The sequence below is a fragment of the Monopterus albus genome, unplaced genomic scaffold (assembly GCF_001952655.1).
Source record: "Monopterus albus unplaced genomic scaffold, M_albus_1.0 scaffold117.1, whole genome shotgun sequence".
Lineage (NCBI taxonomy): Eukaryota > Metazoa > Chordata > Actinopteri > Synbranchiformes > Synbranchidae > Monopterus > Monopterus albus.
Window position 1 is genome coordinate 1,765,004 of NW_018127997.1, and position 16,868 is coordinate 1,781,871.

General features: G+C 39.7%; 1 protein-coding gene across 7 annotated transcripts in view; it reads left to right on the forward strand.

Annotated features, from left to right (window-relative positions):
- The window catches only part of exoc6 (exocyst complex component 6), a 55,769-nt gene that overhangs the window by 33,309 nt on the left and 5,592 nt on the right, over window positions 1-16,868 (forward strand). For 6 of the 7 annotated variants that reach the window (XM_020611686.1, XM_020611687.1, XM_020611688.1 and 3 more), the window contains 2 exons: window positions 3,218-3,359; window positions 6,255-6,328. In XM_020611686.1, coding sequence (XP_020467342.1) covers window positions 3,218-3,359; window positions 6,255-6,328 — 216 coding nt within the window. Of the gene's footprint in view, window positions 1-3,217; window positions 3,360-6,254; window positions 6,329-6,521; window positions 7,628-16,868 lie in introns of those variants that run through there. The other variant, XM_020611691.1, reaches the window with a different exon arrangement.

Sequence of the window (16,868 nt, forward strand, 5' to 3'; positions counted from 1 at the left end):
TTTCTCAGGTGTTCAAATACTTATGTTCAGCAGTGCAAGACAAATAAATTCTTTAAAAATCATACAATGTGATTTCCTGAATTTTTTTTTTAATTCTGTCTCTCAGAGTGGGAATGCACCTACAATGTGAATTTCAGACCCCTCCATGATTTCTAAGTGGGAGAACTTGCAAAATCGCAGGGTGTTCAAATACTTCTGTTCCTCACTGTATGTTAGCAGTTTCTTTACATGTAAAATAGGCTACATTTTATCTCTCGCTACCATTCACATGAATTTCTCCGCAAAAATGTTATAGCCTACTTCATGTGTTCTTTGTGGAGGCTAACCTCATCGATGGCTGCAACTGCTATCTTGAGTTGACAGTACAAAGAAATATCCAGTCAGCTTGCTGATGTTGCCAGACACACAAATGTTCATCCAATCTAAACTAGTGATTTTGTTGTTTTCATGTACATATTTTTCTGTTTCTGTTTACCAACAACTAAACAAAGAAAAAAAAAAAAAAGCAAAAACACTACAATTTGACTACAGATCATAAATGTTACCATGCGAAGAGCCACTTCTGACATACTTCACTGAGATTTTATATAACAGCTAAACATTTAATCGTACCTGCTGTGCTGTGTCGGCTATACTGACGAGCATGTCCACTTTCCACAGTGATTGGTCAGGTGTCCTGAAGTTAGGAAGTATGCAGGTTTGAACTTCTCTCTCAAGCTTTTTCTTTCATTTTTCACACTAGTACGTTTCTCATTTTAGCAAGTGCAGCACTGTGAACTCATTAAGATAAAAGTGTGTGCTTTTTTAAATTGATCTCATGTTATTATGACAGAGTTTTTGTTCCTGTTTTCGACCATTTAACTCAGGTATAACATAACATTTTTGCTGTTGGACCGGGTCGGACGTCACATGCATTCTGAGACCTAAAAGTATCTATTCACATAAGGATTGTGATTCTTAGATTCTACAATTCTGAATCAATTCCCAAATGCCAAAAATAGATTTGTGTAATAACATTATTTAACAGCATTTTGTTGATGGAACAAAAAGATTGGAACTCACAGATGGCATACAGACTGGGCATACTATAGTAATCCATCTTCAGAACTCGCCAACATAGGGCACATTTTGGATTCATTGAATTGCTAATTATCTTTACAAGACAAAGATGCAGTATTTTGTGAACACTTTGTACCCCATCACAAACATGAAGAGTAGAAAGGTTGGCTGAACATCGCAAACTGTCATTTCAAAAGCCCTGTGTTTTGCATAAGGATGGCTTTGCCTGTACTAACAATGTGGCAAGGAGAGGCTGTTCTCCACTGCTGGAGAACAACAACAGCACAGTAGTGCACTCCATTCCACTTTTCCCATTTATCGCCTTTGCTCCAGAGCACACACCGACTTGTTTTTACAAAACATTCAAGAGTCATATTGGACTGAAAATTCCACTTTCATTTCACAATTTTTAATGCATTAAGCAGACTGTAAGGCCATTTTCCAAAATGGTGAATAAATGGAAGGCCAAAACGGACCTCAACATTCATTTTCAGATTTTCCACTTAGTGTGGCACAGAGAGGCTTTTCCTTAGCGGCATATCTTGGTGAATGGCCCCTGAATTGACTACCAATCTATGCAGAGTCAGTAATTGGCTTGTGTGACCTAAAAGATTGGGAGGCATTAGGGTGAGATGCGATCAACTTGTTTAATGTGAATGAGCAACCCTTACTCCTGCTGCACCATGTGTCAACGATGTATCTGCTGGTAAGTTGTCAGCAGAAATGTGGAGCTCAAACAAAGGATGTTAAATACTCACTCTGACTTTCTGATATCAAACCTCCATGGCTGTCCGGGGCCAAAACCAATTCTGCACTGTGGCATCAGTCATCATTTCTGTTTTTTAGGTTCCTTTGATTTCATGAGTCACTGTTTTTAAATGGGGCTATTTTTGATAATACAGTGTGTTACAATAAGACTGCTGGGTGCATTATCCTTAACATTGGGTCACCACATCATCCCTGGGTTTGAGTGTTTTTGCATGGGTGTCCTTGAGAATGGATTGTTTTGATCTGTTATTCTCTTCCTGTTTACCACAAACACTAACTGTACTGATCCATTTAAAGTTATTGTTAACATTTCAAACACTTGAGGGGAGGTTAACTTATAGGAATTCACTATAATAAGTTCATCAGACCTTGTCACAAACAACTTCTCAGGTGCTGAAATTCTCAGTTCATAGTTGCTTTAATGTTGTCAACATGATGATGTGAAGCATGTGCAGTGTTATATGTGTCAAATTTATGGGAGTAAAATGCTCTCATAACTAGCCACAAATGCGTATTCTGATATTTACAAATACAGTCGAAATTGCAAATATGTAAAAACCTATTTGTGTGTCTCATAATGACCACAAATGTGTGTTCAGTAATGTACAAATGAAATCCAGATTTGCAAATGTGTAAAAACAGTTTTCTGTATGCAGTTCTTTAAAGCGTATTTACAGATCATCAGATCTGTGCACTGATCACCTGATCACGTTATGCTCATGTGCAAGGTTTTGAGAGGATTTTCTCACTCTCAGGTCCACAAATATGTGGTGTGTTTAATTATAAGTGGAAAACTCAGACGCTTGGCTTTTTTCCAGAAATAAAATCAGATAAAGCTGCTCATCACCTCTTGATTGGACTTTAATTAAGTATGTATTTTAACATGAAATATGCCGATATCACGTGGCTTTATCTTCATTTTTGTCAGAATTGCCAGTGTTGTATTATGAATATCATTTTACAATCAGCATTTAAGGTGATGCCAGTCAAGTTACAGGTTTTGTTCACCTTAGAGTAGCCTATGTGGTAACAGCACTGCTAACAGCTAACATTGGGCTTTTGTTTTTTGCCCTTCTTGCTCTTTATCCCCCCCAATTTTTTTCTTTATTCCTGTGTCTTCTTCCCACAAACCTTACTTCTGTTTTGCTGAATGTTTCATACAATATCTTTTACACCTCTTTACTTACTCATCTATCCTTTCTGCCCACTATATCCTATCTGATCCTTTCTTTGAACAATCTTTACATATTCAACCCTTCAATGATCTCATCACACATTTCTCCCTGCCTTCTTATCCTTATTTGCTGTCCTCATTCCCATTGTAATCTTTCCCATACCTTTCCATCTTCCCCTCTCTCTTTCATTCTATTTTTTACCCCTTCCCCCACAGGGTAAAGTGGCCCAGACAGCTTGTATGTCAGCCTGTAAGCATCTGTCTACATCGCTGATGCAGATGCTGCTGGACACAGAGCTCAAACAGATCAGCATGGGGGCCATTCAGCAATTCAACCTAGATGTCATTCAGTGTGAATGTGAGTATGAATAAATGTATATTTTTATTTCTGATGTAATTAAGGACCCAGAAGAAACCTGCACAGGGGGCAGTCATATTAAATTACAAACTGATTTTAAGATCTCAGTCTGAAATTTACTTAATTGATATTGTTTGCATTTTATCTTGTTTTATATTCAGTTATATGTCTTTTATTTGTGAAGACAAAGGTATAGCATTTTTACATTTATTTCAGGAATGAATAATTGACAATTTTTTCAAGATATTTGTTTTTGAATAAACAAGCACAACATAAACTACAAACACATATACACACAATTCAGACAATTTAAATGCACGATAAACAGACATGGTCAGTGTGCAAAATTAATTGTTGGTTTTAGCCTCTGCGATGTTTTGAAGATAAAAACAGAAAATTGCTGGCCTTATACTCTCTCTTCATTTCTCAAACTACTGTTTTAGTTTTTCTTGTCAGGTAAACAAAAACATTTTGAAGTTCTTTTTTTTCATTTTCACTAATACATTGTCAGCAGTGCCACATGCTTTTGATCTGTGTTAATAAAAATAACAACATGTTTATGATATTTCAAGGCATTGACAGTATCATTCCTTGGCAGCAGTTCAGCTGTTTTGCTGTGACATTGTTTAAATCCTGACGGCTGAGGTTGTGGTACATTATTTAGACATGGACAATGCTTACTGGCAAGATTCATTCATGATACTGTCATTCAAATACCTTATTAGATTGTGTGTGTTTTTGTAACTGGTTCTACATGCACATCATCATGGCTTGGTGAAACACAACAAAAGTGGACTAGATCAATGGAAAAACCTAACTGATAATATCTACCTGTCATTGATATACAGACAATACATAAAGTAGATATTGAAATCTGTATCCCCCTGCCTTTTTTAAATTGCCCTTAAGACTGATAATTTCATTCTGTGAGCACTGAAACATAACTCACTGTAATGTGAAAAGTTAGATGGTTGAGCAGGGTGATAGGGCCCAAAATGATTTTAAACATGAATTTATTATGAAAGTTCAAAAATCATATTTTCTAACCTATGATCATGGCTTTCTGAGAGCTACAGTGCATGTTTGCACAGTAAATGTGAATAATCGTATTAATAAATAGCATCACCTTTCATCGAGTCAAGATTTTTATTTGCCATGTATGCATAAACAGACAGTCTAGGCATATAGGAATCACACTGCTGCTCTAAAATTATGTCAAAGAAGATGGTGAAGAAGCAGATATCAGATGGCTTACTTCTACTAAACATGCCATTATACTGAACATTAAGCTTGATAATTTAATATTGGTAATGGTAAAATTCATCACCCACCTGTAGTTGCTACTTCTGGTAATCCTGATGTGTAATTCTGTGGTTTTCAGTTTGGTAAACTTCTAATATCTTAAAGTGCCCATGGCTGCTCATTTTGCTCATTGCTAGCAATTTAATGGTTAATCTTGGGTACCTCTAGATTATCTTGGCACCCCTCATAACTTCAAATAATCTGTAATTATACAGATAAAACCACAGTTTCTTCGTAAAAATGAGAGGATAGTTTGTGAACGTACACAAGCTGTTTCCCCTAACCTGAGTCCTAACATTATCCTAACCACAACCACTGAGGAAGTCGCTATAAGTTTTGAACAGGGGAAACAACAAAAAACATTGACAAATAAGATACATTTTCGACAGTGACCACCATAACCAGTCCCCCAAGGAACACCTCAAATCCTACCTGACATGTTCGAGCCAGAATATGAAAGTGGACAGAACGAACAGCAGCAGCAGCATTAATTAATATGAATTTCTCCTTCATAGACAGTAATATATACAACAGTATATGTACCGATGAAAAGAGATGTAACACTCTAAACAAGCGGGTAATTGAGAAACCCTATATTTTACCTGGCATAATGCAAACATGCATAGTAACTTCTCCAGCCTTACAACAATTCTCTCTAATGCAAACCCAAGGCATTAACAGACATGCAATGTGTTTTTTTTTTTTTTTAAACTTACGTTACTATAGTATGCCCAGTCTTCTTACCGTTAAGTCCCACCGAGTAGTGGAAACATCACTCCCTTTCAGTTAGCACCAAGGTTGGTAAAATCAAACTGGTGGTTGCTATGTCTTCCCCCACATGACCACATACAGTCCCAAAGCAGTGAAATTAATTCCAACAGGTAGTGTAGCACCAACAACAACATCATGGGTCATTAATCCACTTGTTAAACAGCAAAACATCACATGGACAGACACACTGGCCTCAAGCAGTCAAAACAAACTGATACTGTGCTCTGGGGGAATCCAGCGTTGATGAGCTGATCATTCACCGCTGTAGGGGCTTTCACTGGCTGGCTGCTTGTAGGTTAGACCTGGTCAGGTAAAACAGCGAGTCCCTGTACAGGAACATTCCTCGACATGCATTAACCTCAGGTCCTGTGTTTTCCTCCTCATCCTCTGGTCATAGTGGAGCAGCAGGAGGTAAAATATATTCACAAAACCCGGTGCAGTCCAAAAATTCCGCTTTTACAATGGCACTGGTGGATGTCAGGCAAGCTCACATGAACGCGCAAATGCCTGATGATTATAACCATTCAATAAACTAGTATATAAGACTTTACACTTAGAATAAAAGTCTCCTGAGCGAGAGTTTGTGAGACATGTATAAACCGAGTTACTTCTGCATAGAAATACTAGAACATATATACACCTCATTTGTTTAGCTTTAGGTCGAGGTAGATAAGTTGGAAAGCAAGGAAACGCATGCCATTGTCACTAACATCTTTGAATCAAAAACTTTATTTAAAACACAGAAAATAAGCCACAATTTTATTTTTGGATTCTGTACTGTTCAAGTGACTGTTGTCTGGTGGTATTGCTGTTTCTTTTCAGTGTTTGCCAGCTCTGAACCGGTCCCTGGTTTCCAAGGAGACACACTCCAGTTGGCCTTCATTGACCTACGACAGGTAAACTGTCTCCCTGACGAGTACAGAAGCAGCACATTTACTTGTGTACACACACTTAGCCAGCACAAGTTTAGGACAACAACTTCTACTGCATATTTTGCCACATGGTTGTTATTTCATTTAAGGTTTTCATACGTTTCTTGAAAATCAAGACAATCTTGGTGAAAGTTGTTACAGTCTGTGTTGCTTTCAGGCTGTGATGCTCAGTTCCCCACACAAGAAACGGCAACAGTGAAGTGCTGGGAGTTGTAGCAGGTTCCTGTGTTTTGAACTTTTTAACCAAAAAATGAAGATGCTAAAAAGCCATGACAAAAGGGGGGCCTATTAGTAGTTAGCTATTGTAGAAGCTGATGGCAAAATCATCAACACAATGAAAACCCAATTTTATAAATTCATTTTTGTTGCTTGAATTTGTTTCAACTCATTTCAACTTTATTTTTACTTCTCAGTTGTCCCACATCTCTATATCACATCCAGTAGTATTGTTTTTCACTGGCCTTTTCAACTTTCACCTGTCCTCCCCCATCTCCATCACACACACACAAGCACAACTGACCACCTTTTTTGTTGTAAATACCAGTGGTATGTAAAGTGTTGCTGTGTCTCATTAACTTGTGTCTTTGTTGACCTGTTAATCTGAGCCTGAGGTGCAGGCTTGGCTCTGCATCTAGCCCAGGTCACAGCACTATACTGTGGGAGATTGTGGACTACACTGCAAAAATAAAGATTGTTTCATTAGCATAGGACCTCTGAATCAAAATAGATAAATAACCATCCAGTCAAGATTTAACGGCACTTAGCTGTGCATTTTCCCACCCTGATAATGGTGATAAATTACGGGAGCATTCAAAAACTTGAAATCTTTCCACAGACATGCAAGTAATTTAAATTTTGTTAAAAAATTGAGTTTACATTAATTGAAAATGAATGAATCTTCACATAGGCTGAAATTGAGTTGCTTCTTAAGTGAAATTCCTCAGGGAATCAACAACTGCTTTTAAACTCAACACAACTAAGGCTGCATTTTACACTTATTTTCATTATTGATGGATCTGTCGTGATTAATTGAATAGTTGTTTGGGCTATAAAATGTCAGAAAACTGAAAAATGTTCATTGCAATTTTTGAGAGCTCAAATGTCCAATCACCAAAGATAGTTAGTGCTCTCACAAAGGATTATGAGAACAGGCAAGTATTCAAAAATAAGATGGTGAATTCAGAAGATGTTTGGCATTTTTGCTATAAAACAAGACCTAAACTCTTCATTGATTTCAGAATAGTTGCTGATTAATTTTCATTTGATATACTAATCGTTTAATCAGTTACAGCTCTTAAATGCTACTCTAAAAAATGACTGAAATAATGGAACTTTGTATTTTTTCTGTATCTGTAAAATAAATACACAGTACTATCCAGAAAACATCAGCAAAAATCATTAGAATATTACAGACTTGGAAAAAAAGAATGACCTTAAATTTTTATATAAAATATTTGAACCAGGTAAAAAAAAAAATCAACTTTAGACTATATACACTGTAGAAAGTTGCTAAAACCCTGAGATTCAGAGAAAAAATTCAGAGGCCATGACCTCAGCTTCATCAGTGGGAGCAGTAGCATTGCCTGTTTTTGAGTAGAGCTTAGTCTTTTGCAGTGCATCTCATTTGAAAAGTGTCCATGTTCCCTTTCATACAGGCTGATTGGTTGACATGTTAATCCTAGCCCTAGGTAAAGGGGTTGGAAGGCATCCACACACTGAGGTTACACAAAGGTTGTTCTTTACTTTCCTTTTATTTTATGGTTATTGATTTTGTAACTAACTGCTTTTTAGATTGTTACTCTGTAAATGTTGATAGTCAAAATTTTAGGATGATTTATCAGTAGCATACTGTGATTCAAAAAGGCTGGGAAACACTATGCATGGAAGACCAGCCTTGCCATTTGAGCTCTGAACCTTACAGCTCCTGGTGAGCCCAGCCAGCCTTACAAACTTAACTTGTACTTGCACTGCGGTCCTGCTCTTTCAAACATTACACAGTGCTCATTGTAGATAGCTAATGCAGGGATAGATGCTAATATTTTTAAGCACTGGCCCCACAGGCCACCATTTTTAGTGGCCCAAATGTAATCGTATATAAAAACAATGCAGAAAAGAAAATTTAACACTACTTAACACAGCCTTCTTTAACTCTGACTCTTCAGTAAATGAAAAGGCATTAACAGAATGAAAATTGGTGACTATTGTTTAAACCAGGGGTGGGCAATTATTTTTTCCATGGGGCCACATGAGAAGCAAAAATATTGTGGAGGGCCGGGCCAAAAGGCTGAACTCAATTTTGCATAATATTAATTGTATTTCTTTATAAAAAGCAATAAATAGCATTGTTTTGACAAGCTGGTAAGAGTATATGTTATAGTTGAGCAATGAAAAAGTGAGGTTGCCTTACAAAAAATGTCATTTATTCAATCAAATTTCCCAAAACAATGGTAAACACACACTGCAGGTAAAGGGAGAGGAAATCATGTGCATTTCATCCTCGATTGTTCTGAGATCCTCAAATCGCCTTGAAAACTCACCATGCAATGCTCCTAACATGGATGAGTACCTGCGGCAGTGATCAGCTGATGGTGTGACTTCTTTCAGGGTTTGCATGTGAGTGAGAGTGTTGCTCTCCAGTTGGCTTGAAAGAAACTGCATCTTTCTCATGAAAGCCTTCACCAGGTTGTGCATTTCATGAACAAAAAGGCCCTTGCCTTGCAGTTTGGTGTTCAATTCATTCATTAGTGCAGTCACATCAAAAGCAAATGCAAAATCTGCCATCCAGTCCTCATCTGAGAGCTCTGGGATGTCTTTGCCTTTCGTCTCACAAAACTCTCGAATCTCTGCTTTCAGGTCCCAAACTCTTTTTAGCACTTTGCCCAGGCTGAGCCATCTGACAGCTGTGTGGTAGACAATGTCACTATGCTCAGTCTCATGCTCCTCCACAAGGGCGACAAATTGTTTGTGATTCAATGCCCGTGCCCTGATGAAGTTTACTATTTTAGTAACAACATCAATAACATGGTTAATTTTTAGCACTGATTTGCAAAACACATGTTGGTGTATAATACAATGCAAAAATACCAATTTCTGATCGGCGTCCATTTCAGTCATTTTATCTTGCATACGTTTCAAAAGTCCGACGACACAAAAAAGTCGCCGACATCACAGCTCTCGTCCAAAGCCAAGGAGAAAAAGTCTAAACTTGCCACTTCACATTGCAGCTGAAGCTCCAGATTCCCCGCAATGTCCTCGATCCTTCTCGTCACGGTTCGCCTGGACAGCGGGACTTTCTCAAATGCTTCTTTTTTTTCAGGGCATATTAGTGCTGCAGAGTCCATCAAGCACTCTTTAACAAACTCCCCCTTCCGAGAACGGCTTACTTTATTTAGCAATTTTGTGGGATATCACAAAGCTGGTCTTGGTTGCTGCATCCCTGGATGTGTGAAGCTTGGTAAAAAGTCCTTGCTGCTTCTGCAGCTTAGCGAGTAAAGCTTCCGATGTTCGCGCCCTTCGAGCATCAGTCAAGTTTCTGTATTTCTCTGCGTGTTTCGTCTGGTAATGCCGACTCACATTGTAGTCCTTAAACACGGCGATCTGTTCCCTGCAAACTAAACACACAGCTTTACCCACAACTTCAGTAAATAAATACTTAGCAGTCCAATTTTTTGAAAACCCTGCATTCGGCATCTATCTTTCTTCTTTTAGCATGAGCGGACATTTTTGAGGGTGTGTGACAACGATTCAATCTTGCGTACGTCTTGATATACGTATTATGTACGTGAATAAAAACAACTTCAAAATAAAAGCAATGCAGCTTTAGTCCATGCATGAGGTGAAATAAAAAAAAACGTTTATTTTGTAATTTCCAATTAACCTTACACGGGCCGGCCAGAGTCAACCAAAGGGCCGTAAAATGCCCAGGTCTGGTTTAAACTGAAAACTCCAGTTCAGTTGTAAACATACATTTTTTCTCTCTCAGTTCACAGGCTCTTTTTACAGCCTCCCCCCAACATAACAGTAGTGAGACAGCAACAAGTGGACCTTATTGTTTGCTGTTTTCATAGAATGTTATAACAATAAACTTTATTTATATAGAACTTTACAACTTCGAAGAGCACAAAGTGCTGCACAGTGGAACATATGTAAAAAATACTAAAAACAATCAGTCCAAAAACACAGGTTTATAAAATCCTAGTAATGAAAAGTTTCATCAAAAAAAAAAAAAGTATAAAACAACAAGTTAAACCATGTCCCTTTGGTGCAGATAAAACAGATTAAACACCAAAAGCCTGTTTAAAAAGGTGAATTTTTAAAGTAGACTTAAAAACCGCTAGCTCGGTTATAGACCGAATCTCAGGCGTAATGAGTTCCAGAGTCTAGGACCATAGACAGCAAACGAGCGATTGCCCCATTTTTTCGATCGGGCCCACAGAACAACTAAGGACAAGTGCTCAGTGGAGCGCAGGGTTCGGCGCAGAGCATAGATAGATAGCACCTCCGACAGGTACGGTGGGGCAAGGCCATGCATGGCTTTAAAGACAAATAGCAACATCTTAAAATGATCTCTCCATTGTACTGGCAACCAGTGTAGTGAAAAAAGAACGGGTAATGTGGGCATACCTGGGAGTGTTCAACAACAGCCGAGCAGCCACGTTTTGAACCAGTTGAAGTTTCCGCAGCACAGACTGAGAAACACCAACGTACAGGGCATTGCAATAGTCTAATCATGAGGTAATAAAAGTGTGGACTGCTTTTTCTAAGTCTCTACACGATAAGAAAGGCTTCACCTTCGCTAAAAGTCTCAGGTGGAAAAAACTGGTCTTGACCACGGCCCTAATCTGCTTATCAAAAGTAAAGCCATTATCAAATATTACTCCAAGGTTTCTCATAATGTCTGTAGGTGAGAGGGCAGAGGCACCTAAGCTGGATAACACTGCAGCTGGATCAGGGCTGATAACATATTCAGTCTTATTTTCATTTAAGTGAAGTAAATTTTGGGCGAGCTATTTCTTAATATCCAGAATACAGTTATGCAATGGAGGAAGTGCATTCGAGTCAGATAGTACCAATGGCATATAAATCTGGATATCATCCGCATAAAAATGAAAATGAAGATTGTGACTTGATATGATTGAAGCAAGTGGTGACATATATAAAGAAAAAAGTAATGGAACCAAAATCGAGCCTTGAGGGACGCCTGAGGCGTGAAGTGGGGCTACATCAGATGAAAAATCGTCGATAATAATAGAAAAGGTTCTGTTTTTCCAAAAAAGAAATAAACCAATTAAAGACCGCGACCCTCAGGCCAACGAGATGTTCAAGTTTAGAAAGTAAAAGTGCATGATAGACAGTATCGAAGGCTGCCGAGAAATCTAAAAGAACTAAAATAACGGGGCGCTTGGCATCCAGAGCCATGGTAATGTCATTATGGACTTTGAGTAGAGCAGATTCCGTACTATGGCGGGACCTAAAACCTGACTGAAACTTGTCAGCAAGGTACAGATGATCTAAGTGTGCCTGCAACTGAGTAAGAACAATATTTTCCATTACCTTAGATAAAAAAGGTAGGGAAATTGGGCGAAAGGTGGACGGACAGGACGGATCAAGGTTGGGTTTCTTGAGAAGTGGTCTCACTACAGCATGCTTAAGGGCGGTGGGAACCGAGCCCAAACTAAGGGAACAATTAATAAACGTGACCAAAGAGGGCCCAACCCTATCGATAGCCTCCTTAATAATCCTGGCTGGGACAGAATCCAGGGGAGAGGAGGCAGGTTTTAGCTGTAAGACATATTTTTTAAGTTGAGGCAGAGAGATCGGAACAAAAGAATCCAAAGTATGCAATGCGTGAGATACAGGCGGTACATAAGGTGGGGTCTTGGGAATGTTTTGCCTAATAGCCCAGACTTTATCAGCGAAGTATCTTCGAAATTTATTGCAGATCAAAACCGATCCCTCAGTGGCCAAAGCAGCATCTGGATTAATAATAGAGTTGATGGTTTTGAACAAAACTTTTGGATGTTGACTGTTTTCCAAAATAATATTAGATAGATATTGAGTTTTGGCCTTTTTTACAGCTTTCTGATATGAGAGGAGGCTGTCTCTCAAAATGTCCAGGGAAATGAGCAGGCCATCCTTCTTCCATTTCCGCTCTGCCTTCCTGCACCGTCTCGCGGGTGGTGTTGTTCAGCCAAGGGTCTTAAGTGTTTTTAGCCCTCCTTTTCCTAAAGGGAGCGATGGACTCCATAATCCGGAAACAAGTAGAGTCAAATAAGGAGAGGAAAGCATTGGGGCATGCAGGGGGGTTTCCTACGGCGCTGGCGAGGGGCCATCACTCTGGGCGCTCTTGTCGGTGCCAAGACCTCAAAGCGGATGAAGAAGTGATCTGTGATGGCCAAATTTGATACATCACTGATGCACACAGATAGGCCTCTAGAGATAACGAGGTCTAGCGTGCCCCCACGTTGATGAGTGGGGCATAGTACCGACTGGATGAGATCAAGAGACCAGCAATTCATTAAAATCATTTGCTAGCTGATCCGAACCACAGTTGACATGAACATTAAAGTCTCCACAAATCAAAAAACTGTCAAACTGTGGGATCAGTGCCGCCAAAAATTCCCCAAATTTCATTTATAAAATCCTTCGATTTAGGGGGGCAATATATTAGCACACATAACATAGGGCGGTGCAGTGTTAACATAAAAGTTTGTAGCTAAAAGCTGGAATAGTCTTTAGAGAGGAGAGGATGACATTTTAGGGTCGGCTTAAAAACAGTTGCCAGACTGCCACCTCTACCAGCCAAGCAGGGAGTATTAAAAAATAATCAGCCGGTAGAAGCTCAAAAAAGAGACTGTTATCACGTTGTTTCACCCAGGTTTCAGTGATAAACATATCCAGGTCATGTGCACAAATAAGATCATTAAGAACGAAAGTCTTATTATTAAGCAATCTTATGTTCAAGAGAGCAAAGTGAAGCGGGCTTAGCTTATCCTGCGGGAGGTCGGCCCGAGCCACTGGGCGAAGGTTGGTCTGGGAACAGCACCGGTCTGAGTGTCTCACCAGTCGGTAGTGTGGGCAAACGGGGTCGACATCTACGCCAACCGGTTGAAGAAAGCGATAATTGTGGGTCAGGATCCGGTTTCAGTCATGGCAGCCATGCTCCATGAAGTGCTCAATCCACCTCGATGAATTTAGGCAGGATTTCAGTCTTACATGGAGTCCAGCTCTCCTGCCGCGTCGCCTCCGACGGGGATTGATCGGGAGAGGGCCAGTATAACGTCTGAGGAAAGGAGGTATGGACGCTGGTGGTGGTGGTGGTAGTTCTGACTGATTGCTTTGGTGGATGTTCGAGGACCTAACCAACGAGTTGCGTATTTCTAGCAACGTCAGGTGATCATAAACTAAGATAGAGAAAACGGAGGCAGTCTCAATTATAAGGAAACCGCAAATCCATAAGAGGGGCAGACGCCAGGCATGTTGAACTGAAGATGTTAATGAAACCAGATCTTAGTGGAACATTAATGCTGCATTGGCAAAGTGTTGATGTCTAAGACATGGGGTCTCATTCTCAGTAGAGATCTGATAAACCTTGGTGGCAACAGCAGGCCACCTCCTGGGGATATGTGGTGGCCACACACAACTTTTTGTGGCCATGGGCCATTGGGCCGTGGTTAGTGTTCAACCCTGGCTAATGGGAGGGGAGTCTTTGGAACTTGGAATAAATATTCAGTTTAATGACTTGAAGTAGATTTTTCCAGGACCTGGAAGTTGACCCTCACAACGTGACACACACAGCAGATGCTTCTCTATTTCATGTCATGATAATATGACTGAGCTTGCCCAGCAGTATTAACATTGGCTGCTGTCTTCACTGCATTAGGGTCATCTATCAGATATGCATGGATGAGATTCCCTGGGGGACTGGTTATGGTGAAATGGTTAATAGGGTTCAGGAAAGTGTACCATTGTCCCTTTGACAGTATAGCAGACCAGAGCTAGCACTAAAACATGTGGCTATAGTTTACAAAAATCATTAGTGAGTCAGCTAATTTGAAGCACTGTGTGAAAATAATTTATTTAAAAGTTTATTCAGATATCAGCATATACTGTACCTGTACTGTACTGTAGTCAGTCAAATAGTAATACTGTACCTGTACTGTACTGTAGTCAGATCACCTATTTGATCGACAACAATCAAGACAATATAACAAGACAACAATATAATCCAGATTATCTAAATCACATTATTTGGTCAAACTGAGAGCAAGCCCCAGAGCTTGGGGTGGATATTGGTGGTGGAAGGTGGATATTGTCAGTAGTATATCATGGATATGTCACTGCATAGGAAAATGCAAATACAGTAAGTGCATTGGGCCAAAGTTGAACAAATGTCTGTTTGTTTGCTGTCCTGTTAGATTTGCTTGAAGAGATGTCACTCTGTTCCCAGGTCTCGGTAGTTAATTTGGCATTTAAAATGATATATTGTACCTAATTTGTTGAATTGTGGAGATTTCAGTGAGTGTTAGTGTAGCATTTTACACGTGCCTGCTTGTGGCTCATCACTTAGCTTCAGGTGAGAATAACGTCATTGTTGCTAAGACTGTCAGTGTGTGTTGAAGGCTCTCGGTCAGCTGAATGCCATTAACACTAAGCCATTCTTCCACTGTTCTTTCAGCATGACCCAAACACCCAGCGGTTTCACCCTACTACATTAGCATACACTGTGTGTGCGTGGGGTAAGGGGGTCATCTCCATCAGGTTAGCCAGGGGTCATGGGTTGGGGGCAGGGATCATTTTAAATGTTCCTGTTCCCTCTTAACACTCATCTGGCAACAGCAGAAGCCCCTCCCGTCTCCCATCTTCTTACTGCATCACTCTGAGATGCAGTGACGCAGGATACACAAGTCCCTACCATCATAGCATAATCTGACCCTGCTCCTGCCCTGGCTTTAGAACAGCTGTAGCGCTATTTGATTTTCTTACAAAAGACATGTTCACAGGTGGCTGTAATTACTACAGGTGTGGACTGTGGGTATTGTGAACAATTTCACTAACTCACGTACAACGAGGGAAATTCCTGCACACATTTACAGCAATGTTAAATAATGTGTGTGCTCCAAAACGTGACCAGCACAGTACCATGTGTCCCAGATGCGCCGGTCCCTGTTTATTAGAATTATGCTTCATGCCAGGTAGCTATGCACACACACACAGTGCCCTTTCTCCCCCTGTCTCCACAAGCTATGAGCCCCCTCTGCTATCAGTGTCTCTAGAGCATATACAATCAGGTTTTAATGATGTGGACATGACAGAATGCAAACATGGACCGCTGTCTATAACGTACATCTACATCAACCAAAGTGGAACCTGCTCATAAAAAACACACCAGAACCCAAAGGGACTAGCGCAAACAGCAGTGCCAGTGATATCTACGTTAACATTGTTACTACTCAGGGTCCTCAGACAGGTAATGGTAATGTTACAAAGATGAAGCAGCAGCCCAAAGACATGTTCCAGCCTAACTAGTTCAAAATATATCCGTGGCTCAAACCTAACAATGCTCAAATGAGCTGCTCAATTTGTAAAATGTATGGTGCTGCGCCTTTTACCAGCCAGTGTTGCAAAACATCAACTTTAACTCACCACTCAGACAGCGTTTCCTATACAGCACCAGTGAAAATAAAGTGTGAGGCAGATTTAGCAAAGAATGTGATGACTACTGCTATTGAAATTGCACAGTTGCAATATGAAGAGAAAGAGAGGGGCTTCTCAAAGCTTCCTACTTTGTAGCAGAAAACAAATTGGCTAATTCAAAATGTGGTCATCTGGTTAAATTTATGAAAGAGATGGAGTGTCCTTTCAAAAAGCTGAACACAGACACAGCAAGTTATGGAAGCTACCTTAATGACAAAGGCCTGACAGAAGTGCACCAAGCTATTGCAAGTACACTTGTGGAGGATGTTGACAAGGCTGTGCTAAAAATTAGTTTAGAATATTCCTAGACTTCAACCAGTGCTGCTGAAGTAGCAAGAGAGGATCAGAAGAGAATAGTGCTGTTCCAAAATGACTGAATCACTGTATATACTAGTATTTACTATTTAGCAGTCTTGATACGAATCGAGCTGGTACAGTACCTACTGAGCCCAGGAAATATTCAATTCAATTTTATTTGTATAGCACCATATCACAACAAAAATTCATCTCAAGACACTTTACAAAGTAAGGTCTAGACCTTACTATTATTATTATTATTACAGAGGAAAACCCAACAAATCCCCCTTGAGCAGCACTTAGTGACAGTGGGGAGGAAAAACTCCCTTTAACTGAAGAAACCTGACAGACCCTGGCTCTTGGTGTGCAGCTTATTTACTTGAAATATAATATACTAATAAAATCAACAATATCAGACAATAAACCATTCTGTGATGTTGTAAAGGATCAGCTAAATTAAACCTATACCAGTGGGAGAATTAAAAAAAAATGCTTTACCTTCACTTGATAG